This window comes from Varroa jacobsoni, unplaced genomic scaffold (genome assembly GCF_002532875.2).
Source record: "Varroa jacobsoni isolate VJ856 unplaced genomic scaffold, vjacob_1.0 scaffold_126, whole genome shotgun sequence".
In the NCBI taxonomy this organism is placed as follows: Eukaryota; Metazoa; Arthropoda; class Arachnida; order Mesostigmata; family Varroidae; genus Varroa; species Varroa jacobsoni.
In genome coordinates, this window is record NW_019213028.1 from 149,808 (window position 1) to 177,785 (window position 27,978).

The following is a 27,978-nucleotide window of genomic DNA, read 5'->3' on the forward strand; positions in this document are numbered from 1 at the left end:
GGTAGCCTTCAGAAAATTAAGTGGTTGTTCTATTTGCTAACTGAATTATACTCCAGGACCTAGTTTAAATTGCCTTAAAAATAACACGTTTTGAAAATTGCGAAGGCCTTTTTATGATGTCAAATTACACGCTCAATTTACCGAACGCTACTCCAGTCGATTTAAGCAAAGAAAAAATATTCGTTCCAGCTTACTTAAAGGGATTTGCGAAAGGTCGGCTGCATTGAGGACAATGATTATTAATAACGTATAAACTCCATATTTACGTAAGTAACAATGGAATCCTTTTGTTACAATTAGGCGAATAACGAAACATACAAATATGCCTGTAAATGCGACATCCATATGCATTTATTTAACGGCCAACCATGGCTTTAATAGTGGACAACTGAACTGAACAAAACAGTCTATAAACATGTGGATATTTTATTGGTACGTGCTTACTTTTGTTAATTGCTTTTTTATTTATTGTTTATCAAGTGTTTTATACTTTCTAAAAGCTTTTTTCTATGGTCTACAAGATCCATGCTAGAGAACTGTTTTGCCCAAATCACAAACCTTTTCATCTAAGATGGGTATGATGGCTGACAAAACACAAAACTTTCGATACCTGGTTTGTTTAAAATCTCTCCCTGATATTGAAAGGTTAACTGAGTCTATGGTTAGTATATGAAGTTTATTAAAAAACATTTAGTGGTTATCTGGGTTTATTATTTATGAGTTTTTTGTAAATGCGCAAATTACTCGTTGACAAGTTTGAAAAATCGAGGTAAGCGCATTGTCTAGATTGAAAATACTATATTAGTCAAGTAAGTCACTTTTGAGCAATATTATCCTCTATAGCATCCTTTTTGTGCAGAAGACGTCGACCCTGTGTTGTTTCTGCAATTTTTTGACTTGGATCGGAAACAAATAGGAGACATCGAACATTTTGCTTTTCACTACCCGATATACCCCTTTTTAAAATAAATTCAAGAACATCCTAAAGCACATTTGGGTCCGCTTCAACCGAACAAGACGATGACGGCGAGCTTAGAAGGTAAAGACCGGTATATAACACTTGAATGTCAATGAACAAAATCTAAAGAAGAAGAATAATAAGCTGAAATTACTACTATGTACTTATTAGCTTAATACAAATAGGCCTGCCTAGAAATCATATTCCTCATCATCATGCAAGGGTTCTACCTGATACACTGACATGGATGAGCATAGATTTACTAAAATTACTATCAGTTTTTTATGAAAGCCATAATTATAAATTGTTTATACATAGGAACTTCCAAAAAATCTACTGCGAGTGAGTTTTATTTTTTGGAAGTGAGTTTTATATTTAAGTGTAATTCCATTGGTCCCCAAATTTATCGTCGTATTTTCGGCTATCTAATGCATCCAGGGTGGCTGCGACTCGCATCACTGATGACCTGTTAACATAAAAATTCATATTAACATTAACAAAAGAATTCACTGTTAATAAACAATACTTGTTCATATATTGCAGCCATTTCTTTTGAAACAATGCGATACGTCAAACCGCGAAATATTAGCCTTCATATGACAATATATATTGTTTACAATGGGAGCGATGGAGATAAAGCATATACAGCTGAATGAGATTATGTAAGTATTAATAACGATAAAAACCAATCTTACTTGAAGCAAGGCACATAGGTTCATGCAGCATATTTATTGTCAGTTATTTTTTTTACTTTAATGTTAATAGTATTTTTAAATTAAATGCAGATACTAAACCAAAGCTAATATTAGACGTTAGCTTGCATAATAATTATATTTCTGAGCGTGTGAAATAACAGAATCGATGTTTTACTTACTTATTAAAGACTTTTCTCTCTAATCTTCGCCGGGCGGTGTTTTCTTCTTTTTTCACATCTGTAAGGCCACCCTTTTTCTGAAAAGCACAAGTGAATTGATAACACATTTTATTATCATTATTTTAACTCTAGTATACATCTTTGCGAGACACCCCTACATGCATGCACCAAAATAAATCTGTGCAAGTTAGTATGCTAGAAACATGTAGTGCTTTACATAATCTATTTAGTATCATACTTTTACTTTCTCCTTTTTCTACCTTTCTCTTTTTTTGGCCAGTCCCCCTTTTTGGAGGCATTCGTAGATCAATGCCAGTTTGAGCTTCTATATCCCGTAGCAACCCTGGGTCTTGCCAATCTAAAAGACCCGATCGTGACGTCATGTCACCTGAAGAAGTTGAAGGACTGTCAGCTGCACCTTCGTCATTGCTGGCTTTTCCTACTTTATCGCGGGCAATAATTGGACCATGAAACGGACACTACAAACGAGAGGTCAAAGCATATTCATCGATTTTAGAATACATTATTTAAACCTAAATGCATTCGAGCAAACAAAATTGACCTCTAAAAATAAAGGTAAGAGAAAAGGTTCTAGAATTTCATAATGGCGTTGTGTCTTATTATATTGTTAAAAATGCCAACGTTGTAAAATAAAATGTAGCCTAATTATATTGTCTACCTTGTACCGATCCTGCCGAGGGCACAACCGCCCTGATGGCAGTGGGGCTCTACAGCTCCACCGGACTGGTTCAAATGTTCCACTAAAGTCAATTTTTCTTTCTCGAAGTCTCGCTTCACCAGCCATCCTCTGTAGAGCGCTGATCTGGTCGTCATCACGAGGCTTATGAAAGCCATTGTGGGATTCAAACGGAATCACCTATAAAAAAAAAATAGTAATAGTATAAATCCGATCTAAATGAGTTTAATAAACAGGGAAATAGTATAATATCAGCATTTATTAGTGGGTAAACAAGGATAATCTGTAACAAACCTGAACAGCGGTCTCAAGCTTCTCATCCTCCCAATGAATGAGATCGATGTCGAAGTTCACTTTGGGGGCCCTCTTTAGCAGTTGATCCTTGCGGTTATTCTTTTTGGCATTTTGGTCACCCATAGCCGTTTCTGGCGGAAATTCTTTCGCTCTGGGTCGATCATTCTTGAAACTATGTGCAGTACTGCCTTTAGTACCTTCACTAACAGAACTGGTTGTTATTCCCATGAACTTTGATAACCTTTCTTCAGTCGGTGCATCAGATTTGCTTGTGACGGGTTTACTTTCCTGACGTGATGACGATGCTGCTTTATCTTTATAATGATTTGGTGCTTCCAACAACGAATTAGATTCTGCAATTCGCTTTCGCTTAGCTTGTTGAGAGTACCTCTCCACGATCTTTTTATATTGGGCTGCCCTTGAGGTCGGATCCGTAGTTTCATCGATAACATTCCGTTTTGCTTGAAGTGGTGGTTTTTCTGAGATTGGCTTGAGACCTACCGGTAAGCAATTAAGAAATCAATACTAAATTAAATAGTAACCTAAATGTTATCAAATCAATATTAACACATGTTCAATAAGCGACAGACACTAGGTGTATGAATTTCTAAGTTTTACTGTTGTCTTGAAGCCACCAGAAAGCAATATACCGACACAAGTCAATACGGATTATTCGTCAACGTCCAAAAAGTAATCATGATGATTCTAACAACTAACCATATTCCTCTCTTCTGTGGGATGGAATCAATGTCTCGATGTCCTTCTGCTCCACCTCTTCAAAGTCATCATCTTCGTCTGAGGTATCTCCTCCCTGCCCTGTTGTACGCACTGGAGTTTCGATTTTTAGATCATTCAGTTTACATTTAAGGCGTTCCATTTTCTCTTTGAGATCGATCAAGTACTTTATGTGATAAGTCGATGCGCCGTGGAGCTTGCTCAACGTCTGCAAAAATCCCCAACGGATACAAGGATCTCTTTTTAGAGTGACGACAGTGGCTATAAAATTGCCATCATCCCTTGCTAAAAGACTGACCTGATGTTGATTACATAGGGAAACAACGACAACAACAATCAGCCAGCCCTCTTGGATCTGGAGCTAACATATTTCGGTAGTGAATTCCTAAATGGATCTTGATTCTAATTCCAGGTCGGCTGGCCGATTTTGAATCGTACAATATATTACGCAAAATGTCAGAGAAATCGGGTCTACACTGTGGATACATAATAAACATGTTATCAGATATTATATTTTTATTTTGTATGTTGTCACTATTTGTCTCGGTCTTTTGGTGAAAGGTACTCATTTCTTCAATCTCAACGTCACATTTACATCGATCATGTTGCTTCATGTAACCGATATTAAAACATTTGGCAATATATCGCATGCATGCAGTGAATCTGCCAGAGATACAGAAGCTCATCGAACCTTTTCTCACCTGGTGATAGTAATTTTGGGGCAATAGAAACAGTCTCAAAAGAAGAGGCCTCTGACCTGCTCCCGAGTCTCACAAGTGCCACAGGTACCTCAGTCTACCGTCAGCCTCCACGGAAGGCATGTATAAGAAAAATATCTCGCTGTTTCTAACCATCGTAGACAAGAAGACCCAAGTCAGCACGCAGATGAAGCTGTTTACCTTTGTTCGGCGCAGCACTAATCAAGATGTACGTCAACGCGACAAAAAACACTCTCCTAATGGGTGACAATCCGTTCGCAGAGTGTACAGGCTGTAAGGAGTATAACCGTTGATTGCAAAAGAAGTATTGCTAGAGGGCACGCAAGCACTGCCCATATCGACGTATTCTTAACGAAGAGATGATCGCCTTATTCTAAGTACTTGGAATGGTGTCAAAGATCAGTACTTGCGAATAGCTACAATCTCGGCCTTCGCATGCATAACGCATTCTAAGAATATTATTGACCATTTCAGCAGAAACAGTGAATGCTCAGCACCAGGTATCTCCATATTTTACGGTGATTAAATATCTGTAAGTGTGCTATAATGCGCCCGTTATACGGTTTGGCTGTGACCGCCCTGATCTTTCTGGCAGCCATTCAACTTGTAGGAAGCGCCAAGGGGCGAGGAAGAGGTCGTTCTCGGAAAGGCTCGGGAAGTTCGAGATTTATCTTCTTCCAGAATACGAAAAGAAAGGATTACTACGACAACCCAAATGTAAGATCACAAAAGTTTCGTGTTTTCTGCTAAAAAAAATTGCGTACCACAGAGCATAGTTCTACGATAGGCCCTTAACCCGATTATGAGTAACTTGCTAAATGCTATATACCTGTCTGACTATAACATGAATAGCTGAATTGAACTTCCCGGTGCACAATAATTGCAAAATTACTCATCGCATTATTTACAGGGAGCGGTTATAGAAAAAGCATCTCACTTCGATTATGAGTTTTTCCTGGGGCACAAGATTGTTTTTGTGTGCGTTGCAAAGGGTCTGCCGCGACCGAAAATAACTTGGTTCAAAGACGGAGTGGAACTGCAAGCGCATCCATATTCTCAGGTATCTTAACACATGAAGAAAAGCGACTTTCAGAGTGTTGCTAATTAAAGGATCTGTCTATTACCGTCATAATACTATTGCTGTTGCGATGATGATAATAAAAGCACTTGTCTAACAGTCTACCTTTCAGATCTCGGAATGGCAACAGCAAGAGAATAGGATTAAATCCAAACTAGAAATTGATCCAGCGCGCCAGATGGACTCAGGAAATTACGAGTGCCAAGCGGATAACAAATATGCCATCGATCAGAGATCATTCCGTGCTGATTTCTCTTCGCTGCCTAGTTAGAGTAATGCACACGTTGCCAAAGTGCAACACATACAGTTGTTGATAGCTCGAATTGAACGGAACTCGAGAAATCAATTGGATAAAAACAGGAAACCTTCAAAGTAAAAGTCACTTCTATACTGGTAAGTATGCTCACGATATTTAATGTTCAAAATAAATTGGCAAGGATTTGAAATAGAACCAGGGGCTCATGATGACATTGTAATTTGTCCCAATCCTCTACAGAGAGTAGTGCCCTTGAGCCTGTAAAGTTCATGATGACTACGGTTGCAAATGTACAAATGTACATGCTGAGAAGCAAATTGGAAGAACAAGGAACAAGAAAATATACCTTCATTCTACAAGAGCAAAAGAACAGCAATGCTAACCACGTCATATAGACGATTTGCTCGACTGTTACTTAGTACCAAAAGATGCATACAGTAACTTACATTATTTATATCCGAATATAATGGTAACACTTTGTTATTTATTTATTATTATATTATTGTTATTATAATATTATATTATTGTTTACTCTAATATTTATATAATCTGCATTAGTGTTTTTATACTTCATAGTTACAATTTACAATTTAGTTATTGTTCGATAGACATGACGTACAGGGCAATACCCGTAAATCAATGTCCTAGTCTAGGCTTACAACACTTCGATGCCATAACTGCACATAACATGGGAAACGCCCCATTATAATATTACTCAATGATCCATATTTTTTAATAAAAATAAATATTATTTTACCTTAGTTCCAAGTATCAATAAAGAAATCATAATATGTATTGCACAAAGAAGATTGAATAGTTACACAAAGTGTAAAAATACAACGAATCTTAGGTTACTACACATATATTATGAATCTGTGATAGACATTATCGATTTAGAGACATAACCAGGTGTAACTACGACAACAGCATAAACAGAAACAACCTATTGTTATCGTCAACATATTTTGGTGCAAAATAAAATCAACTGAATAGCTCTTCTTTCACGTAATTGGCACTTATATTTTATTAAGTCAATGTATGCCAGTATTTAAAAATAGAAAACAAATGATATAAAAAAGAGGAGGGGCGGAGTCGTTCCTCAATTCCTTTAATCGCACAACGCGTATCAGGCTCGTCTAGCTCCAGACGTCATTCAAGATTATGGATCTATGCAGATGCCTAAGCAAGTAGAGGTTATAGAAAGATTGTAACGTTCATTACCTTTAACCACTTCTGAACGAGAGGTAGATGTTTATCCGTTAACATCTGACTGAACTCCTTAAGATTGGCTATTATATCGGTGTTTTCTGGACCCTCCATTATTCGCACGGTGCGATCCACTTCAACGACCAAGTTGAAGTTAGCTGGTATACCCCGTAACCGCAGTCTGTCCGAGCGACTGCCGGGCGCATCGTTACTGGGTCCCGGTTTATTTAAGTCAGCCTGAGATGACACAACCTAGAGAGCAATGTGTTTTTTTTAATACCACAAACGCTTTTTTACTTTGCCACCTACATATATCGATGTATAACAAACACTTTGTATACTAAACGTCGCATTACGTAGGTCGACTTACATACGTAAGCCCGGTACGGTATAGCTATCAACTATGAATGAAGAAGCTTAATACAAAATATTGAAATATTTAGGAAATAATACATTTAAGTCACAATCGCGGCTTATTAAATAAACTAAAACTAATCTGATATTCATAATCACCAGGTTTTTACTTTGAAGAGACCTCACAGACAGATCAATATGTAAAATACATAATATGATATAAACCTCAAATGGATCATCAACTGATGGAAGCAAAAGTTGAATACAGTTTTCAAGTTCGATGATATTTCCTTCAAGAACATCTTTTTGATTATCCACCTCGACGCATATTACTCTAGCTCGTTCGGCCTAAAAGAACATAAAAAAAACAAACATCTTTATAGTCTGGCTTTTTAGATGTGCTAATTCTACTGTAGTTTATTTTACACTTTAAAAAAATGTATGACTGATATTGCGTCTACAATACTCTACAGGACAGAACATGGAACCAATCAAGTCATATTTATTCTATATTTACCTGACCTCGCAACACCCATCTTACATTAAACGCGGCTTGTTCCTCACCTGAATGTTCTCGCGATAGCGTCTGCCTGTGATGTCTGCTTGACTTGTCACCGCAGTCTCAGCCTGTCTTTGAACAAAGTTCCATTCAACGCGTTGACAGTTTTCCAGGTAATTTAGCGCAAGCGTGAGACTTTTATATCCACTCTTAAACTCGTTGTGCCACTCTTGCACCAAACGAAGTGTCATCATTTTAAGCTCTTTAGCAGCGCTTTTCGGCGGGGGTAGAGGATTGTCGCGATCTGTCTCCACGGTCTGCTCTAAAAACATCTGATGCACGACGTGAGCCAACCGACATATCAAAAAATAATACATTTCAATAAGCTAATCACGAAGCTTATGTGTCTGTGCCTTTAGTAGAAGCAATACACAGTACATAAAATTAGCTACAAGCAGGTAATAATTCAAGTCCAATCCAACTTTTTTTTAAATAAGAAGTCGGCGCTATGGGATATGTGAGGAAAGGCATTGCCGATATCCAGCCTCAGTCAGAGTTTCGCGTGTTTTTTTTTGTACTGGGACTGTAACTAAATAAATTATTTTTACCTTATCCATAGAGAACAAACGAAAACGACAGAAACGTAGAGGTCTGTTAGTTCATGTACGTGCTCTAGCATGTTTTGCAGTTGCGGCGTTAAATTGCATCGGTTTTTGCTGTTCGGTTTGACAGAGACGACCTCAATTACGTACATGTAATATTATCATCTTGATTTATCATACCTGAAATTTGTCGAGTAAAATTGTGCGAAACAGATGGGACCGTCTGAAAAGCTGATCGATGATTTGAACGGCTGACAGCCTGATCTCGGCATGATCCTTTTCAAGTTGGGTGCTTAACAGATAGAAGACGTGTCGGATGTGATCATCCGAAGTTCTGCACAAATAAGCCCAAATGCCATGATCCTTATTGTAAACTAACATTTATTTTATGATGTATAGCTTAATTACCCGGCTACAGTCATGCAGACTAAATCTTTAGAAGCATGTGCTAACCACGCCTCGTTAGCTTGCCATAAGTAGAAACTAAGAAATCTAAGTCAGATCATTGAATTGTAAACAAGTGCACTGCAAGATAGATATTTTAATCAAAATAAAACTATATTTTATTAAACGGAACTCTTTATGGTTTTAGGTTTACCGTTTAAAATTACTATTAGGCAGTCTGCTAACGCAGTTGCCTAACCTGAATGACAACCGAGATGGAAGTTAGGACACGGTTCTCCATTCTCATTTCCCCGAGATGACAACCATCGCTTAATTATCTACTAATATAGCTATCAAAAATAAGCAATTGCAAGATAAAGGCTAAAACAAAATCAGTTGTAGATATCCTACTGCCCTACAATGGTCTCAAAGTTATTAAAAGAAGAATATATATATATATATACATATACCCTACCGACATTTTTAGAAACCCACCGAGCTATCTTCTTTAACTCTTTGAGGCTGGCTTCGTTCAGCTGTCTCCGGCCCGTCGTAGTCAGATCCTCGATAAGGGCACCGAGCCGAGCTCGTTGCTCCGAATTCTTCAAGAATATCACATTATCCGTATACAGCAAAGAGTTCGATGTACCTCGAACAGGAAGAGAGAGTGAACAAAAACCAAACAAGAATAACGCTCGCAAGCTTATTGGTGAAAATGTCATTTTTATTTTTATTGGAATCAGATATATAAGGTTATCTTCATATGATGATGTTCAGTCGAGGTTTTACGTAAGTACGAAATCATTTAGCGCTAACCAGTGATTAGCAAATCAACAGGACAAAATCAATAGAATTGTTGAGTACTGTGTACAGCATATATATGCCATACACCCTCTTTAATTTTGTAATCTGTACTTTCCGCTTTATTTGTAATTTAATACTGAAATGGTAATATGATGTCGCTCTTTTTCAGCATCTGACGACTAGTTATATTGTGAAAAACAACATTACAAAGAAACAACAACTGAAGAGCAACAAACAAATATTTTTGAATAGCAAACGTCAACACAAAATGCAAGAATATCATTAATATTTATTCAATTATGTTATACCCCTGTTATACTAATTCCACTTAGACTGACTGCCAGACAAACCCTCACACATGAGCTTTCAATTATTTCAACATAATGTAGTCACTAGACATTTTTTACATATGGAAACAATTCCTGTGGTGTTAACCACGTTCGTTTAATTAAATAAATATCGTATACATATATTTATTAAAATCTACTCCGTAGCTCGTACTTCCCCCCATTAGCTAATCAGCTCGTACCAGGCACATTGTTCCCTAGATTTCTGGTCGTGACGTCAGCACCCTCTAAAAACTGATTATGTCCTATTACAAAAATATATGGGAATTTGAGGCATCCGATTATTAAAATAGCTTTGCTCATATTCTATATAGATAAGTAAGATTTACTTCTTTATAGAAGCGATAACATGGCATCTGGGTGATATTGTTGGCTCGAACAGTGGCACGTAATCAACATCGAAACCAGCTTCGAGCAAATACATTATTCGATCCATCTGTAGCAGGCTTTCGATCGCCGGAGCGATGCATAATCGCAACGCGAAAAAGGTCGCCACGTGCATCCACTGGTCCAGGTATCCGGCAATTTCTACCGAGCTGAACTCTTCTTGAGGAATTACGTGGTTGACCTTTTTCAGCGCCTTGACCGCGTACTCTTCAAACGTCAACCCGCTTGTGTACTTAACATTAGCAAGAGCTGTGTGTTTTAATTCCGGATTGTATCGGTCGATTAGCACTTCAAGAGCGCCTCGAAATGAGTGAAGACGTCCTTTCTCAGGGTCTTCCTCCAGTAGCTTTCTAATGTAGGTCTCAATCGAGTGGCACGCCACCTCCTTGGCCTCGTAGCTTAGCTGTTCACTGCAAAGCGTATCACTTAGCGGATATAGATGATGAATTTTGTGATAACAACAGCCAACCGATACGAGTGCTTTTACTTGAGGACTTTCGCGAAACAGTCGAAACATGGTGGGTCCAAGATCTCCGCAAGTGTGGAGGCCAATCAAACCAAACTGCACAGTCGGATCCTTCCATGCTGTGCGTGTGACAAACTCGACATCCTCGGCAGCTGTGGTTACTCCGATTGTTCTCTCGAGGTGAACCGGTGGTAGAAACTCCTGCGTGACAAAGCCCGGCCGCAGACGTTCTCGATATTTGGCCCGTCCCAAATCTCTAGTTACCTTGCCATCGAACACCTGCGCCTTGTCTACAAGCGCACCCTCCGCATCGAGCGTGGCCACACGCAGCCCATAGCCGAAGCTTAGAAGCCGCGATAGATGGCCCTGACCGCCGCCAACATCTAGAACGTGCGTGACGCCTTTACTGTCAGTGCTGCCTTGCGATTCGAATAAACCGGCCGCCAACTTGGCGAGCCGACCGATTTCGTGGCGTTTTTTACCCTTCATATGGCGCTTAAAGGCAGTGGTCAGAGAGTAGCGAGTGTCCTCAAAGGCGTAGTTGTCCATTTCAGCCCGTGTAGAACAAACTACTGATCGACGGCCCATTGGTAGTATTTTACATAATCTCAGAAACGCGAAAAACGAAAGCGGTGGCACCTTGCTTGGAAATCTGGGTTGACCCTCAAGAAAGCAAGCAATTTGTGGAATAGTCACTTTGTCGAGCAGGGAGCTCCATCCGCGGGGAATATACTGCCAATGCTTGCACAGAAAAAAATCAAGGACGAACGCGTCGATTAGCCACTGATGTTCGTGAAGGAATCTGCACAGCAATTTAGAATATTTTTGTATATCGGGAAGATCGGCTGGGGTAAAGTGAAACGCCTTTCCCAATGACATAGCTATGTTTGGTTTCTTCCACGAATGAGGCATTTTATGAAACTATACGAAGGCTCGAAGGTCTTTCGCACCCAATTAGATGTTGCGAACTCGTTTTGAAGCAGATCAGTGCCAATTACAAGTTACAGATGATGTGATCATTAAGTTTAATGAATAACGCCATTCATGACGTTTGCTCTCGCATGCAAATCCATTCTTTCATAAATTCACTGTCAATTTGAATATAGACGGAAATGATTTTATTTTAGGTAAAAGAAAGGTGGATCACCTCAGACATAGCTGGAAGGTAGTTCGTGCAGTCCGCTTATACCGAACTAATGAAACGAGGTGAGCATTCGAGTGCCGTCAAACAGATGCTTGCATCCGGATGTGTCCATGATGAGTAACGTTGTGCAAAGGGTCTTTCTATTTATTTTTTCTCATAAAAACGTCCTTCACAAACGAAGGTACTTTAACGATGTCTCACTGAGGACACTAACAACTTCTTAATTATTATTCATCTTCCTCCAAACTGTACATTATGCCGGAATCATGTACCGACGGCGGCCAAGCAAGATTTATCAGTTTGTCTGTTTAGTAACATAGCGTCTACTGTAAGTCCATTTAGGGGAGAGGGTTAAATAATGATTGTTTTGCTGGTCCTTGATGCGGCTGGAACGTAGCAGAAAAGTGCTATATGTTAGAAAATAAGTGCTTTGAACGAAAACACGTATATAAAATAAAAATGTGTGAAGAATAAAAACACTACTCTAGCGCATCAGCTTTTTAGCCCTTTTCATTCTGGCGAGCCGGATTTAATATTGAATATCGATAGATTTCCTTGTACTAAAAATATTGATAATTAAAAAATTACCACTGGTTCAGTTATTATATCCTATTTTTTCTTTTCCCACTATTTGCAGAAAGGTTATATTTACAGCGTATGATTTTAGTATAGGACTAATAAGTTTACATATGTGGCAAGAGTGATTGGCAAGCAACCAGCGCGTACATAAGCTACATAACGCGGGTTTACACATAAATCATGAATCAGTCCTATCCGTTATATCTTTCAACACTGTCCTTACCACATTAACGATCTATTGATATCCAGAAGTTAAACCTGTAATCTTAAGTAATGCCACAAAAACACCATATAGAAATAAAAAAATATTTCATAATCATTCTTCCATTAGTGATTAATCATTCAGATTTTCCCGTGGGTGACTCAGCATTTTAGTAAAAGCGGTAAAACATTACTATAGAAATCGCACTTTTACGCTGTTTTTTTTTTTAAATCACACTGTGTCACACTTTCACTAATAATATTCCTAGATATAATCTGACTTATTTTGCGATAAACGAATCTAATGCTTATCTATACATATCTTGCGTCACAACCTTGTTTTTTTTTAATAAAAAAACGTTGACTTAAATTAGCTCAATTTATTACAAAAATAGGTACGAGAGCAGAACATATCACTTGTGTTCTTACCTATAAGCAATAGAGCATTTTTCCGTTTACAAACGTTCAAATAGTGAGCTTAAATAATTGCATACAAAAAGGACCTTTTGAACTCACACTCACTCTCCCGAGAAGATCCCATTTTACTCAGCTGGGACCTGAATCCAGAATACTACCGTTCGATTGTAGTAGTATGTCATTTCCAGCAAAATATATTTTAAGCAAAATATATTTAAAAAATATATTTAAGTGACAGTTGTTGAACAAACAAAGCTTCACATAAAGCACACCAGGATTGCGACTGCGTTATTATTATAATCAAAAACAAAATGAAACATCATTCTTACATTAACCATAAACATAAAATTCTTAAATAGTCCAGTAATTATAAGTATCCTCACCTAACGTTTTTACTATCGTATCATCGACTATGACATATGTACCGTCCAAAAATAATGGGTCGCATATTTTGAGGATCATTGGATAATCGGCACCATTCTAATTCATAACTGGGATAGAAATGCTCTTAGAACAAAAACAGCAGTATTAATACAAACATTATTCTTATGACATCATTGGTATATATCGTTACTTCGATATATATAATAGAAATGTATAAGAAATACGAGTGTGCTTGTATATACATAGTCAGATACAGGAGAAATAGTAAACGTTTCTCCATGAAGATCTTTTGAGCTATTATTTGTTAGTTTTTGCGACTTTTCCCTTCTGTTTTCGAGCTGCCGCTTCGGATTTCGCCGGATTCTTTTCCAAAGTAGGGTTTTCTTCATTAAACTGAACTTTTTCTTTCTTCACCTGTTCAATACTATACCCTGGAATCTACAAATAATCAAGAGGTAGATCATTAGATAAAATAAGTGTATTTTAATATTTATTAAAACGTTATTTGAGCAACAATTCATTTCAGAGCTTTGGAAATGCTTGATAGAAATGAAAACCTTAAATGGCAGTGATCTACGAAACATTAAGCTAGCAAAGAAAACAGTTGCAAGTCCATAAAATACGAAGGTCTATTATTTCATACATTTGAACGGACCTTGAAATCTCTAACGCCTTGTTCAAGTAAAATTAAAAGAAAAAACTAAAGAAAATTTAAATGATACTTACGAACGGATCGACTAAGTCCACGACGACCTTTTGGTGCTGTATATTGCTTCGATCGAGTGAAACACGAACTGTGACACGCTCAAATTGGCGGAGAACAACTCCCTTAGCGGCTTGCGTGCAGCGCTCCTCATCATAGGTGAAAGGTATCGTAACTCTTGGTTGAGCAGTACCTGGCTTGTCTTTTACATAGAGCGTGCATTCCATACCAAACTTTGGCAGAAGAATCTGTAGGGCGTTTTCGCGCACAAACAGAATGTAGCCCTCTTCATAGGCACACTTTTCTCGGAAATATCTCTGAAAATGACAGCATATATAAATGTGAAACGGAGAACAACCTGACAAGAATATAGAAGCACACCTGAGAGGCATGAGTTGTTATTAACAACAACGACAATCAATTTGGCATTCCCACCTGTGTGTACAGTGACATAGAGGCTCTTCCTGCATATTGAGCCATCTTATGACGGTAATTGAGATTGTTGCAAAGTACTTGTGAGCGATGCTTATCCAGAAGATCAGGATAGGTGGCGTCAGCGGATATGGTTACGGCGAGTAAACGATGTACCATCAAATCGGCGTATCTAAAAGGAATATGCGTGCAAAGAACTGAGTCCACTCGGGTAATATGGAAATGTATCACGAGGCTACACACAGCGATTATCTCTAAACACATATATAATATCCCAGACCGCTTGCTTACTAGTGTATGTGTGGATCAGCCGCTAGTTCCTATGTGCTACGGGAATAACTCTATTTCTTACGAATTAAACAAATGCAGCACATTTCAAGATGTGCTTGGACCTACCTTCGGATTGGTGAAGTAAAATGCGTGTAGTACGGCAACGCCAATCCGTAGTGCAGGAAATCGGCTTCGGCGACCGTACCTGCACAAAAGTATATGGCTTGAGTCATACACCTCGTTGCTACCATTCGTAACATCGTGTTAAAGAACGGATCGTTCGGCTCGTCTGCAGCATCCAGTGAGTCAGCCAGCTCCTTTCCACTTGTCACCTAAAAAGGCCAGTCAATGTTTTTTTAATTTAAATTTATTGATAAAATTGAGATAAACAACATTTCTCATGCTTACACTGCCAGCATTGACAACCTGGCTTTTGAACGCTAGTAACTCTGCTTTTACTTCAAAAATGTATTCCTGAGGATATTCGTAGTTATACGTCCAAAACCGCATGACGCATTACATTATACGGCTTCATCAATGTAACGAAGTGTATCAACAAAAAGGGTTGTTAACAGCTGAAAATTCAAACCTTTAGTTTCAGCCAAACAGGAAAGGCTTTGAGAAATTTGTCAATCAGCAAAATTAAAATGGGCTTGATTTTTCGTCTGTCAAAATTTGCAAACAAGGGCAATTATCTTCCTCGCCTCCATAAACACCAATGTACGTTATCTGTTTAGTTATAAAGGTAATAGATATTTAGAATATATATGAGTAGTCTACAGGTTTGTTCACTGTTAAATTTTTATTGAAAGAAATTTACAATTCTAATAAATAACGCTGCATGTATTATGTAGTGAAATCAAGAAATATGATGCAAATTGAATAATTTAATATCTGCATTGTAGTAAAACTTCTACCACCTATCAAGAACCCCTGTAGCCTTTATCTACAAGCTTCGAGCTGATGAAACGCCTCTTTTAAGCTCAACTTATTTAAAGTAAAAGACTTAAAATTAAATTATTTGTTTTTACCTTTACGGTAAATCCACGTGTGGCGGCAGCTCTTACGAGAGGATCAAAGTTACCCACAGGAGGAATCGGATGTCGTCGCAGAATGGCGCAATGAGATAATTCACGATAAATTCGTTCAGCCACAGACTTGTTTGCCAATAACATAAACTCTTCAACCATTGAATTAGTTTCTCTGGAAAATACACACATAGCAAAATAAGACATCAGCGTAACACTAGGTAACATGGTGTTTATGGATTAATTTAGGTATTCATCTAACCGATCCAGAATGACATATCTAATAGTTATGTAATAGGCACTTACAGAAGTTCTTTAGTCTTCACGTCAATGGGATCGTGCGTTTCCATATCAATTTGAAACCGAACTTCAGTTGACGCCAAACCCAGTGCTCCATTGGCGATTCGTTCTGATTTTAACTTTTTCGCCAACACGTTTAGTAAGCGAAGACCTAAAACATAGCCGAAAGTAATATTAATAGCAGGGCAGTATGAAAGCTGCGTCACCAATTGTTGAATCCTTGTTGTTATTAAAAACGCAATTTTAAACACATTTAACAGAACCTGTTAATAAATAACTATTTTCGTAGTGAAGTGCTAGTATGTATTTGTCATAAAGAAAATGTGATACACTATTCTATATATATTGACCTTGTCAAAATAGAGCTACAAGGATAGCATGCTTAAGGGAAAACCTTTACACCATACTACTTGCACCGTAAATATAGCGTCTAACAGATGTTCAAACTAACATCAAATATGTAAGGGAAAATACTGTATATTTTTCTAACCTTGGGTAACGTCATCATTTCGGCCCTTATCGTCAATCATTGCTTGAGCCTCAGCATATGTGAGTGATGCCTTGTTTCGAATTATACTTTTGTGGTAGTGAGTTGATACTATTTTAGCGTCAGGCGTCATCTCAAACATCGCCGAAAAAGCAAAACGATCAACTTTGGAACGAAGTGAGCATAGATTTGAGCTGAGCAAATCAGGAATCATATCGATGCGCTAAAATAAAATGTGAAAAGTATGATTCTTCTCAAGAGAGAGCTTAACTTGTTAGAAATAAGTTGTGCCACTAAAATCTTAGCATAGCCACCATGCCCTTTCGCAAGTCACCAAATATCCGGAATAAAATACCAAAGATATAAATCTTAACCTTATTTGACGACCATCTCATATGGACAGCTCCTTATATGAATTTTGTCTTAATGAATATGAATTAATTTAAAAGGGTGGTTTCATAAACGAATAACACAGTTGCCATAGACATCGCAAAGTTGCAGACGATTGTCTTTGCATGTTATATGTTTAGTGTAACTAAAAAGGCTCTGTTTTCCTTAGAAAAAGTACAAGTTATTTTTCTATATCGAAATTGATGAATAATAAAAGTAAATGACTAACAAATATTAGTAATTATTATTACGCATTTACGTAGCAGTTTTATACGAGCAGTCTACCTGATCTACGAGATAAACTGTGGTTCCTCGATCCGCGGCCTCTTTGTCAATGGCCGTTCCTGGTCTAATAAAGTGAGATACGTCGGCAATATGAACTCCAACTTCGATGTTTCCATTCGGCAAATGACGCGCATGCAAAGCATCGTCGATATCTGTGCAGCCTGGGGGGTCGACAGAGCAAATTGGCACGTCTCGAAGGTTTACACGCTGCTTTTCGTCCTGTAAGAACATAAAACAGACACCCATCAAGTTGCGATTACTTCTTCGATGACTAGAGATAGTCTAGATAGATACGATTAACGTAGTCTCCCTCTTGCTAAATATCGTGAATTTACGTATATTTTTTAACCTCGGAAGTGACTATCCAAGGCATCTTCGGTAAGCAGTTAAGAACAGCTGTTGAGAACGGCTGATGCGGAATGTCGTGTTCAAGCAGAAGGACTTCATTCTCCGTTTGTCGATCGCCAATTTCTCCTATCGTGCGCACATAATGGCCCAATGGATATCTACAAAGCAACATGACATATTTGAGGGTGAGTTAAATTGAGTAAAAAGCATTGGCTTTTCGTTTTCTAATATTAAACATTTAAGTGAGAAAGAGTCGCATTATACAGCTAACATCCTTATTTATAGACATCAAAATGTGGTTAATGAGACACCTGAACAATATGCCAAATAAATATTTTTTATTATATTAATGTGCTATTTGTTGTGTCACCGACCTTGAGTGACGAGGCCAACTGTCGATGGCGACAACAATTCTTTTGCCTGCGAGAGTCGGCGCCTGGCGTGTTTCGATTCGAATCTAAATTCAGAGAGATACATGATATTGAACTAGATTTTAACACTACATCATATCGTTTTCTTCTCATCTATTGAAACATTTAAATGGCACAACCAACTGATCGTAAACATAAGAACTGTCGCATCCTATCCTCATAACGAAAAACTTGTCGCAGGATATTTTCGATGTATACCTACCTTTGGGATTTTCTTTTCGGCTGGCACGAATAGATGCTTAGTTGCCTCCTTGATTGCGCTAGGAGCAAGGATTCCACAGTAGGGGCGCCACTTACGTCGCAAGATTCCGACCACCTGAAGATAAATACAAACACTGTGATAAAAACGTCGAGTAGAGACGTTATTATTTAAATATGCTATAGAGACTAACATGATATTCGCACTACAGGACACAATAAGTGGTTTGATGTCAGGGCATAAACTTCCGCTAAATGAACAATCTCTCAATAGGAATTTCATATTAAGTTCTTACAATCTCAGTATGTATCAAACACATACGCATTTGGGCACAAATCCAAATAGGCGTACGCTTAAGCTTTTTGCTTTCATAAGTGACTGTCTTTAGAAGAAGCATGTTAAACTATAACGCTGTTGTAGCGTGATCAATAGATTTTTGTTCACTAGCCTTTGCTGTCGGCATTTTTTTCACTCCTTTTTCCGTTTTACTTTCCCTCAGGACCCGTTCAAGAGCTCTTTCTCGACGAGCTTCATCACCATCGTCGTCTTCTTCATCGACCTTATCTGCCTCCTCGACTTCATCCTCAAGTACAACGGATGAGGGAGTTGCCCATTCGGACTCGGCTAGCAACTCTACTACAACAGTGTCATCTTGTACGGACCTATAAGAAAATTCCCAAAATATTAATAAATCATAGAAGACAATTGTAACTGTCGTATTGTAGAAGAAAATGCATTAATCCATAATGCATTAATACATCCAAATGGATTTATATTATTTTCCTTTTTAGCAGATTCTTACATCACATTAAGCAGTTGCTATATAAATTGCTGCCGGTTTGCTTATAATATTGTTGCTGTTCCTTTTCTAACAAAACATGAAAAAAATCAATATAGAAATTGATAGAAGTAATAATAAAAAACTTGGATCGTTTAGACGCGGAAAAACCATATCAGGAGCAGAAGTGGATAAAAGAACTAATAAATTACCGAATTCTCCAATTATTGCAATTGTCACTACAAATAAATCGTACTAAAAGCATGTGAGGTAACAACTGTATTATAAATTTGATTATCATTAATAAATGTACCATGTTCATTAATAATCTCTAAACCTAAAAACCTAAAGAAAGTACCTGTTAAGATTCATGAGGCCCTGTATAAGCACCCTATCTGCCTCATCTTCATTGTCTACATCTCCAAAACATACATAGCCTTCAAGATAATTTTCTCGTGACGCCATGAATTTTCCTGCGCGAAGTCGTCCAGCTCTTATTCCAGACTGCAGAGCTGCTGCTGTCAGATGTTCAGGGTACATAAACTTCTTTGAGGCTACAGGATCTCCCTAGAACATAGTAAAAATTATCTTATTGGCCCCTAAGAGAGAGCTGAAAAGGCTCTGTAGATGGTAAAAATAAAACGTATACTGTACAAATACCATACATGATATTAACTTTAAAACCCGTGTGAGTAATTTGTAGAAGTTATTAAACTGACGCATCAGTTAAAGAAGAGCGCAAATTGCATTCATGTGACAGCAATAAATAGGACCCGTATGGCCTCTGGCAAGTAAGCCTACCTTGTGCATAATCAGCTTGCGGAGGATATTGTAAAAGAATTACTAGCGCGTTGAGATTGTTTAAACAATGGTAGATAATGCTCCGCTGTATATTGAATGGCAGGACTCAATAAACTATCGCACTAGACAAACAGTCAATTATATCAATACTATTAGTACCTCTCCGGATCCATCCTGCCCAATAACAATCTTGTCCAAAAGTTCCGGCTTATTCATTCCTCCCACGTACTCCTTGAGGGTGAAAGCTGTTAAACCCTCTTTTTTCGCCAAAGCCAAGCACGCTCGATTATCGGTTATAAGGACGACCTATCGTGAATAAAGACAACATTGATTATAATTAATGCTTTACCTTCATAGTTCTACGTTCCTTAGACCTAGTTCTAAGCTTAGTAATGCTTCGTTAAAAGGTAAAGTTAATACACGACGCTCTACTTTCAGCTTCAACGTTCATCCAGTAAAAGTCTCCATATTTCATGCAAAACAAAGTATAAAACATCGTGACGAAATCATCCTTACATCAAATCTCGGCGTTGGTCATGCCTACCTTAATGGCCAATCCCTGTTCATTGAAATGATTTTGAAGGAAATGGACAACACGCCTGACGGCTCGATCATTTCGGTCATTAGCAGATTCTCCTGGAAGCCGTTCCACGTAAGTGTCCCTGAGCGCAATTGGCAGAGAGGGTAAAACACGAGAATGAGTATATGTAGCTTAAAAAGAAAACGTACTGACTCTGATTTATTATCAGTCTATATTTGGCATATATATATATGTAATAATTACGTGCAAATAAAGGTTAAAAAAATGTGTTTTACAGTCTGTGGCAAATTAAAGAAGTAAGGCTGTAGGGTTAGCAGAACTGTGAATGAATGGTGCATTATGAAGTACTGCCACCTGCTAAAAAAATTGGTTAGGACCTTGTCAACAACTAACAATATTACAACAAGGCATTGAAAAAGAATCGGTTGAGACTAGTTAATAAATAAGACGTCACCTTCCACCATGAGAATGCCAAAACGTACATATATTAGCTGGCCGGCGAACATTGAAAGAACTTGGATAGGAAATTCTATTACATCCGCCGCATATTCGGGTTTTGCAATTAGACAATAATCTATTTCGATTTCCGCAGAATTCCCTTAATGGTAGTCATTTAGTTACTTTATTAGACAGTAAAAGATCACTGTCACAATTTTTCACCTAGAAACAGGCGACGTTTTACTGTAATGGGATTATGGTGTCATTCGACAAATGGTACTAGGTCATCGAATGACATAACGCATATTTAGTTTCATAGTAGTACTTTATAATACGAAAAAATACTTCAATGGCTTAGAAATGATCAATATCTTTCCAGCAACCCAGTACAGAGAGTATAAATTGTTCTTACTTATGATGTTCATTAACGAAGCAGTGGAAATGTCTGCTTTGATTAGCCATGACTTCTCGGACGGCATTGTACGCTGGCGCGTGACGATGTCGCAACTCCTGGATCACCGTCTGAGCGACAATTACGTTGCGGAAAGAATCGTCCTTTAGGACATCCATCTGGGATCAATGTAACATAGAATCAACAATTATTAGTCAGAATTGCACTACCTCACATATAGAGCTATTGAGTTTTGTGGCAATAGATAAATCAAACTGATGAAGGATTGCTGATTAATTTACGATTAATACCCCTATTGCACTGCAAACTGGCTATTTGGTGCCTAAATACAGATAGCATTTTGCTTGAATGAAGCTATACGTACCCGGATTAAAAAAGACGTTTCAAATTTCATACATTTTGTGTCATTAAAAGATTGAGCTTTGTAGGCACATACACGTATTATGTCTTTAAATATGATATTACGGAATATATCCGGCAGTAGATTGAAGATAATTCTTGAATACAACTTCCGATATAAATATAAGATAGCTACTTACTATTAAAGTTCTTGAATAAGGTCATATAACTTAGTTGCTTTGCGTTGAGCTTTGTTTTTTGCCTTTAACTTTTACCGTTGAGAAAACTGATTGAAAAAGAAATAGCTTACCTGATGGAAAACAATGTTCGTATCCGGCACAACATAATGAGGGTAGCTAACCACTTCACTAGCACTTTTAAAGTCTTTTTGCAGAGGTTTCGCGCAATTATCGTTGCATTTACAACATGCTCCCGAACCGCAGCCAATATCCTCGCGAAGGTAGTGCTCTCTAACAATCTTCAGAATATTGCCTCGCTTAGTCTTACGTATAAACACCTTTTGTGTTAACATTGTGCTGCATTCATAAAACTAGTCCTTCGCGTTCGCATTTACACCAGTGAAAGAGCACGGCAACACAAAACAAAAAAATACTACGGACCGCACATGTGACAAGATCCCACTTTGTTTTTGTTTATACTTTTCGCACAGTCGAACATCCTCACGCTGTCGTCTGCTTTAAAAAACAACAGCGAAGGGGAGCGCAAGCGCCACTGAAGGGCGAAAGTATGCATGACAACTTGGCACCAAGCACGTTATCACAAATGTATTTAAGAAATTAAAACCAGTATGAGGTCAAATCACAATAAAACTGTATTTACGTAACTATAATAATATAGATGACAAAGCAACGTAATTTCTTTTTGAGTACAATAAGGCACGAAGAAGATTACTAATATGCTTACCGGACACAAATGTTGCACAATGCAACTACGAAATAAATATAATTACGTTTGTGCTTAACCTCCGGTCTTGCCTTAAAGGTACCACAAAATTAGTATAGTTTCTAATATGTGAGGTTATTTAAAAAGTTAGAGCAAAAATAAAGAGTCCAAAACATCTTTAGTCTTTTCGACGGGAATATCCATATGATGCGATCAATCTTAATTAGCTGCCCTTACTAAATTAGGAGTTGTTTCAAGGCCACGTTATGATGATCTACACGACAAAAATTTGCTATACAAGTAGTGATAGATATAATACCTATGTTGCCGTTTTTTTTATAACAGCTGGTTTAGATGGAGTAAATTTGTTTAGCCCTAAATTGTAGATTTAATAGGTAACTAAATGATGGAAAATTTCACTATAATTTTGCCTTTATTAGACTTTCGAACAAGATCTCTTTTGCAGAGATAACTTCATACTTTTTTTTAGTAATCAATGCAACTTCGATATAGCATCTGCACACTGATATGTGTCTCTATAAATCGATCTTAATCTACGGATATACGATTTGTATAAAATAGAAATGCTATATTTAATGCTAAAAGACACTGTAGTACATCTGGAACGCTATCAAGTCGAAAAATATGGGGTGCTAGTGAGGTGGCCCGTAACGACAGCTGCTTACATCAGGGTTTACTTCAGTAAAAGGAGACCCGGTCGAGTTTATGGCCAAACTAAATTTACGTCATGGTCGTCACTATTGGTGTTAGCATAGCGATATCAAGGAAATTGCTTCGACATAATCATTCATATGTGCAGGTTCCTGCTTACGTGAACAGGTAATAACGAAGTGAATGACCGATACTCCTTAAGAAAATTCATATACAAATACAAGACCTTAAACACCAGTTCAATCACACGAGCTGAGCTGACGCGCATTACCAATAATTTGTCCGCTGGGTTTTGTCGTTTAGGTACTTACAGTCTGATTCAAAATTTATGAAAACACACAGCCGACGACGAAATCAAAGTATTGTATCTGTAATCCGACCATTCTGTTTCGCTCTCATAGTCCCATTGCAATACGTTCTTTGGCAAACGCTGACTGTACTCTGCTGTTTGCTGTTCACATGTTTTGTGAGCATCGTGCTTTGACTGTGGAGCTCATCTGATGCCGGCATCGATACATTGTTGCAGATGATTATCGTACCAGAAAATCAATCCGATCTGATTACGGCCCCATAAAGACGTATTTCAGCCGCCTGCTTTACCAAAAGCGATACATACTTGACATTCAAAACTACGGTGGAAGGCTATCGAATGAAAAGAGGAGTTAGCGATCTGAATCTGAAACATGGTTATGCTGTCCTACTAACGTCTGTTCTTTAGTGCCTGCTTTTCGATGAGCATCCGTTTCCTGATATGATACGGGCGCAATGCAATTCTACAAGATGCGGTGTACATATTAGACAAATCGGACATTCGTTTTTCTTGGATCAGGTCCAAACGTCTCAGCGTCAATTGTTTTTTTCTCTATGGTAGCTTATAGGATAACGTATTTGCCTGCTAACTTTAGAGACACGTCGTGGTCTAGGTTTGAATCCGGGCATAGACACACGTTCCGTTTCGTACTGGAAGCCGGCGTTCTCATAAAATGCTTAACAGTGATGCCAGACACAAGACTTGAAACATTTCGTTTCAATAGTCTTGCTAAATGTTTACAACACGTGACGCCGTAGGCCCATTTCAGACTTTTGAACCAGTTGGGAGTGATTATTTTTAATACATGTTAGAGAAACTCTCTTTTGTTTCTTACATATGTGTCCTATCGCTCTGTAGTCTTCTGCACAATGATATACATATGATGGGCTTTCCCATATGTGATTTCTCAATCTATGGCTTGTAAACTCAATCGTAAAACATACTTATCCATTAATTGTCTTTTTAGGGCCTCATAATAACATAGACACAGATTAGGAAAATAAGCGAGTTAAAACCAACAGGCGACATTCCTTTGCATAATCCAAGAAGTAACTGAAACGTGGCGATGGGGTCTGGCTAGTCTGGTCCCCCTTCGGCTGGCGGTAATGATTGAACTATGCTTCATTTAAGACGGCTCCCAGCGAACCTTTGTCGATTAAGTGATTGTAGGTTGCATGTAGAATACACACATTTCTAACTGACCTAGACTCAATTCACTGGGGACCCATTCTTTACTTAGTTTCCGCATTTCTAGTATTTGGTTTATGTTTCGCTTAAGACCTGCTTATCTAATATCTTCGCCAACTTTCGATGAGTTTCCGCAGAGCTATGGCCTTCGAGGAGCTTCGATGCCTTCACTCGCAATTTTTCAGAAGAGTGGAGTATTTATCTGCCAAATTTCGTCTACTAGCAGCACGCCGTTCAAAAGCCGTTCAATTTTAAAGTCCCCTACATTTGCTTGTAATAGCCATATCAGAAGTACAGAGTAGAATGCCGTTTATTTTAGTCAAACGTGGTCAAATTATCGACTTTTTATTATTTTACTTAATTGAAAACTGTAGTCTTAACTCTCGAGGTACGAATAGTATTAAGAGACCAATGCAAAAATGGTAATAATGATTGCCTGTAAAAATATTAGTCGTATGGCGCTTCTTTAAGAGTGTGATGAGCATAAGATAGTATGATTTTTTTTATAACATTTTTATATGTTGGCGGTTTTTTGGTGATACGAGATATGCTACTGATAATCTCGAATAATACCAGTGATTCGATTGAAACCAGTCCATTTCTAGCTGACGTATAAACATTTGTCGTTATGTATTTGTTTATTTAGCCCCCGATCCTGGAGGCTCATGAACCCGACGATTCTTAAACACGTTACGATTTAAAACTGCAAGAAAGGTGGTGAACATCGTAATGCACATCGGATTTTGCACTGCCTAGTACGATTTCTCTGATTGTTTTGGTCTCAGGCATCAGTACAGAGAGAGCTGTTAAAGTATGTATGGCTGCCTATATCGTTTCGTGTTCAGCTTCTGGTTGAGGTGTCGCGAGATCCCATGATCTGGCCTGATTTGTCTGAGAGCGTGCTAGCCTCTTTGGTACTCACGCTACTAAAATGCAACGCATGTTTTTGTGGTTTTTAATCTTCCGTTGTTGCTGCTATCTTAGTCGCTGTTAGTTTAAAGGAGCGGATCTTCTTATAATGCCGACCGCGGAGGTCTATTCTGTTCAGCTCAAACCCATCTCATTGTCGCGGAGATTGCAATTATCGAATATGATATACAGCTTTTCGCAGATAGAACTACCTGTACAGCGCATGACTGTTGGGAATGGCAACATGGTTGATATGCGTAAATTTGAAAATATATAAAAAAAAAACGGTGTTATTGCTTTGTTATAGCTTTATTCGTCAACGAAAATGATTTTGTCTTAGTGTATTTGTGGATTCTTCGTAGTAGCATGTTCAACAGTATGGGTTTTCGCAATACTGCTGAAAAAATTCAAACAGGGTGAAGTCCATGTTCACAAAGCTGATACCTTGTTTTTTGCTATGGTTACCTTCCCTGCACCCTCTCGTAGAAACAGTTTCCTCAAACTTCGCAAGGCGACACTTTCAAATAGTCAAGCGTTGCGCTAGCTTACCATATAGTCACGCCTGGCCTTCCACACCATTTTACTAATGCCACCGTTGATGTTTTTCTAGTATAGTCAATCCTGAACATTAGCTTCACGCCGCCAAAGTGACCCTCTCTTCACGACGTTCTGCTGAGCCAAATGAAGTTTAGTACTTTAGCATCGGTTGACTAAGGAACTGTCGTAATGCTTCTTTCTGTTAACGATTAGATTGAAAGTGGTGTGGTAAATTTTCAAGAACATTAGCAAAGTGTACCGAATAAAACCTCTCCTTTGCAGCCTTCGTATGCCGTTTTTAGACGATTGGACAAATCGTTTATTTCGGGTATTTAATTAAGCATTAAGAACGGAAATGACTAGGCCAAGTTAATGCTTTGCCGCATGCAAAACTGACTGAATATATTTCGGATACAAATTTCACATTTAGTAACGAATGCGGTACCTCGAAATGGTTACGATGCAGTGTTTTGAACGTTCTAAGACACAGTCACTGCCGAGCAACTATGCGATGTCTGAATAATAAACTTTTTCATGTGTTTTGCAAGGGCTCTCCACGGCTAACGAAATAATGCAGCGAGTACGGTGCATCTGGCCAGGGAAGCGTTTGAAAACTATTAGTGACTAAAATAAAATAAATAATAAAAGAATCAGGATTCATAGAAAGACGAAGCTTAATGGTCGGAAAAAGTATTCTGTAATAGGCTCAACTTGATCCTATGCAAAAACGATGCCACTTCAAAAATTCGAATTGATATTCGTAAATGTCTCTTGCTAACCCTTTACTTTCGTCGAACAGTTCAAATCTTACTGACCAGCCAGCTCTAATTGTGTTATTTATTCTCTTATATTATTTAGTCTCCACAGTTACTAGAAGTTGCTTATAAACTAACTTCTTAAACTTATATTCATTCAAGCGTGTTAGCTGTATACTTTCGTCCCAATTCTGTGTGCACTTTTCCGAGTACAAGGACACGACTGGCAGAATAGTCACGCAATAATGTCTACCGATTTCAAAGACGATTTCATCATAACTATCAGCTCTTCATCCGCGATTTGAATCTTTGATGATGCATCTATTAGAGATTACGCTGGATGGTAATTTTCATATATTGTTTGCTTCCGGTGGAACTGTCATCAATTATCAATCAAATATCAAAAATATCTGTCTGTTTAAAATTCGCTTAATCGCTACTTCCGAGTAAGGATTGCTCATTCCGTTGTCACTTAATTTATGTCGAATCTTATTAACTGCCTAAATTCGTGATCATATATACAGCTATGGCAATACAACAGCAAGCTATTTTTCAAGCTTTTTGTAAGTTTCTCATTTTATTAACTCGTCAGATTGCTAATTAGATTAAATGGCTTTGAAGTAAGCAAGAGAGTAAGCTAAAACAGTGAGAATGCTGCAAATTTCTGAGATTAAGTGACTTGCTAATTTAACAGTTATCACCTAATAAGCTTCTCTGCAAGGCATACATCGACTTCTAAGCACTTAGTTCCTCGTACTTGTTTCGAGAACCATCGATTCAGTATCGTTTACAGATGTGCACAAACAAATACATGGTATTTGATTAAGAAGTAAATTTTGAAGGAAATCAAGCAGCAATAATACTTTATCGAATGAGCTTACTAATTATAACTTTAATAAAAGGATAACATATTCGGATGCTGTTATTTAGAAAAAAGTTTTTTCAATAGTGCGGTTTCTAACTAAAGGAAAAGGACTTTTTAAAAAGCTAAACTTGTGTGAGCGAATTACATAGACATATGGGATTAAAGTAACTTCGATTTTGGATCAATATTCACTTTAATCAATATGAGATCGCCCATAATAGTCATGCTATAGCTTCAGATTAGTCGAGCACGCCTTCATCAAACATCGATTA

The 27,978-nt window shown here is 37.9% G+C and overlaps 4 protein-coding genes across 6 annotated transcripts; 1 reads left to right on the forward strand and 3 right to left on the reverse strand.

Annotated features, from left to right (window-relative positions):
- Nucleotides 1-321: 321 nt before the first annotated feature.
- On the reverse strand, nt 322-12,350 carry LOC111267601 (UV-stimulated scaffold protein A). Of its 2 annotated transcripts, XM_022845905.2 has the most exons (12): nt 11,808-12,350; nt 9,152-9,258; nt 8,453-8,606; nt 7,736-8,002; nt 7,397-7,519; nt 6,833-7,069; nt 3,541-3,766; nt 2,824-3,320; nt 2,512-2,709; nt 2,093-2,311; nt 1,833-1,909; nt 322-1,424 (listed from the first exon to the last, which is right to left on the reverse strand). In XM_022845905.2, exons 1-12 carry the CDS (start codon nt 11,814-11,816, stop codon nt 1,334-1,336), a joined length of 2,205 nt encoding a protein of 734 aa, XP_022701640.1. In that variant the 5' UTR covers nt 11,817-12,350; the 3' UTR covers nt 322-1,333. The 2 variants fall into 2 exon arrangements, with proteins under 2 accessions (XP_022701640.1, XP_086827495.1); XM_086971369.1 differs by lacking the exon at nt 11,808-12,350 and having other exon boundaries at nt 9,152-9,378.
- On the forward strand, nt 3,811-6,620 carry LOC111267611 (immunoglobulin domain-containing protein oig-4-like). Of its 2 annotated transcripts, none has more exons than XM_022845941.2 (3): nt 3,811-4,994; nt 5,188-5,337; nt 5,468-6,620. In XM_022845941.2, the coding sequence occupies exons 1-3, from the start codon at nt 4,824-4,826 to the stop codon at nt 5,624-5,626; spliced, it is 480 nt and encodes a 159-aa protein (XP_022701676.1). In that variant the 5' UTR covers nt 3,811-4,823; the 3' UTR covers nt 5,627-6,620. The 2 variants fall into 2 exon arrangements, with proteins under 2 accessions (XP_022701676.1, XP_022701668.1); XM_022845933.2 differs by having other exon boundaries at nt 3,818-4,994; nt 5,456-6,620.
- LOC111267606 (methyltransferase-like protein 25B) lies at nt 9,360-11,814 on the reverse strand. Its single transcript, XM_022845920.2, has one exon. It carries the CDS (start codon nt 11,570-11,572, stop codon nt 10,133-10,135), a length of 1,440 nt encoding a protein of 479 aa, XP_022701655.1. The 5' UTR covers nt 11,573-11,814; the 3' UTR covers nt 9,360-10,132.
- Nucleotides 12,351-12,949: 599 nt separating the features above from the next.
- Nucleotides 12,950-22,205, reverse strand: Dis3 (exosome complex exonuclease RRP44-like protein Dis3). Its single transcript, XM_022845897.2, has 17 exons — nt 21,878-22,205; nt 21,229-21,386; nt 20,382-20,499; nt 19,997-20,143; nt 19,395-19,603; nt 18,707-18,920; nt 18,262-18,375; nt 18,003-18,085; nt 17,630-17,786; nt 17,281-17,499; nt 16,609-16,828; nt 16,125-16,269; nt 15,822-15,993; nt 14,917-15,122; nt 14,524-14,692; nt 14,112-14,405; nt 12,950-13,823 (listed from the first exon to the last, which is right to left on the reverse strand). The coding sequence occupies exons 1-17, from the start codon at nt 22,097-22,099 to the stop codon at nt 13,683-13,685; spliced, it is 2,988 nt and encodes a 995-aa protein (XP_022701632.1). The 5' UTR covers nt 22,100-22,205; the 3' UTR covers nt 12,950-13,682.
- Nucleotides 22,206-27,978: the final 5,773 nt, after the last annotated feature.

Excerpts from the sequence above, each read along its gene's own strand:
- LOC111267611 (XM_022845933.2), top strand. The coding sequence starts at position 4,824 with ATGCGCCCGTTATACGGTTTGGCTGTGACCGCCCTGATCTTTCTGGCA. Across the intron at positions 4,995-5,187 it reads ATTACTACGACAACCCAAAT|GGAGCGGTTATAGAAAAAGC; the intron begins GTAAGATCACAA and ends CATTATTTACAG. Across the intron at positions 5,338-5,455 it reads AAGCGCATCCATATTCTCAG|TCTACCTTTCAGATCTCGGA; the intron begins GTATCTTAACAC and ends CTTGTCTAACAG.
- LOC111267601 (XM_086971369.1), bottom strand. The coding sequence starts at position 9,378 with ATGACATTTTCACCAATAAGCTTGCGAGCGTTATTCTTGTTTGGTTTT. Across the intron at positions 8,607-9,151 it reads GAGTTAAAGAAGATAGCTCG|AACTTCGGATGATCACATCC; the intron begins GTGGGTTTCTAA and ends TTATTTGTGCAG. Across the intron at positions 8,003-8,452 it reads TTTTACTCGACAAATTTCAG|ATGTTTTTAGAGCAGACCGT; the intron begins GTATGATAAATC and ends GTCGTGCATCAG.
- LOC111267606 (XM_022845920.2), bottom strand. The coding sequence starts at position 11,572 with ATGCCTCATTCGTGGAAGAAACCAAACATAGCTATGTCATTGGGAAAG.
- Dis3 (XM_022845897.2), bottom strand. The coding sequence starts at position 22,099 with ATGTTAACACAAAAGGTGTTTATACGTAAGACTAAGCGAGGCAATATT. Across the intron at positions 17,787-18,002 it reads AGTTGGCCTCGTCACTCAAG|ATATCCATTGGGCCATTATG; the intron begins GTCGGTGACACA and ends GTTGCTTTGTAG. Across the intron at positions 14,693-14,916 it reads TTTACTTCACCAATCCGAAG|ATACGCCGATTTGATGGTAC; the intron begins GTAGGTCCAAGC and ends TATTCCTTTTAG.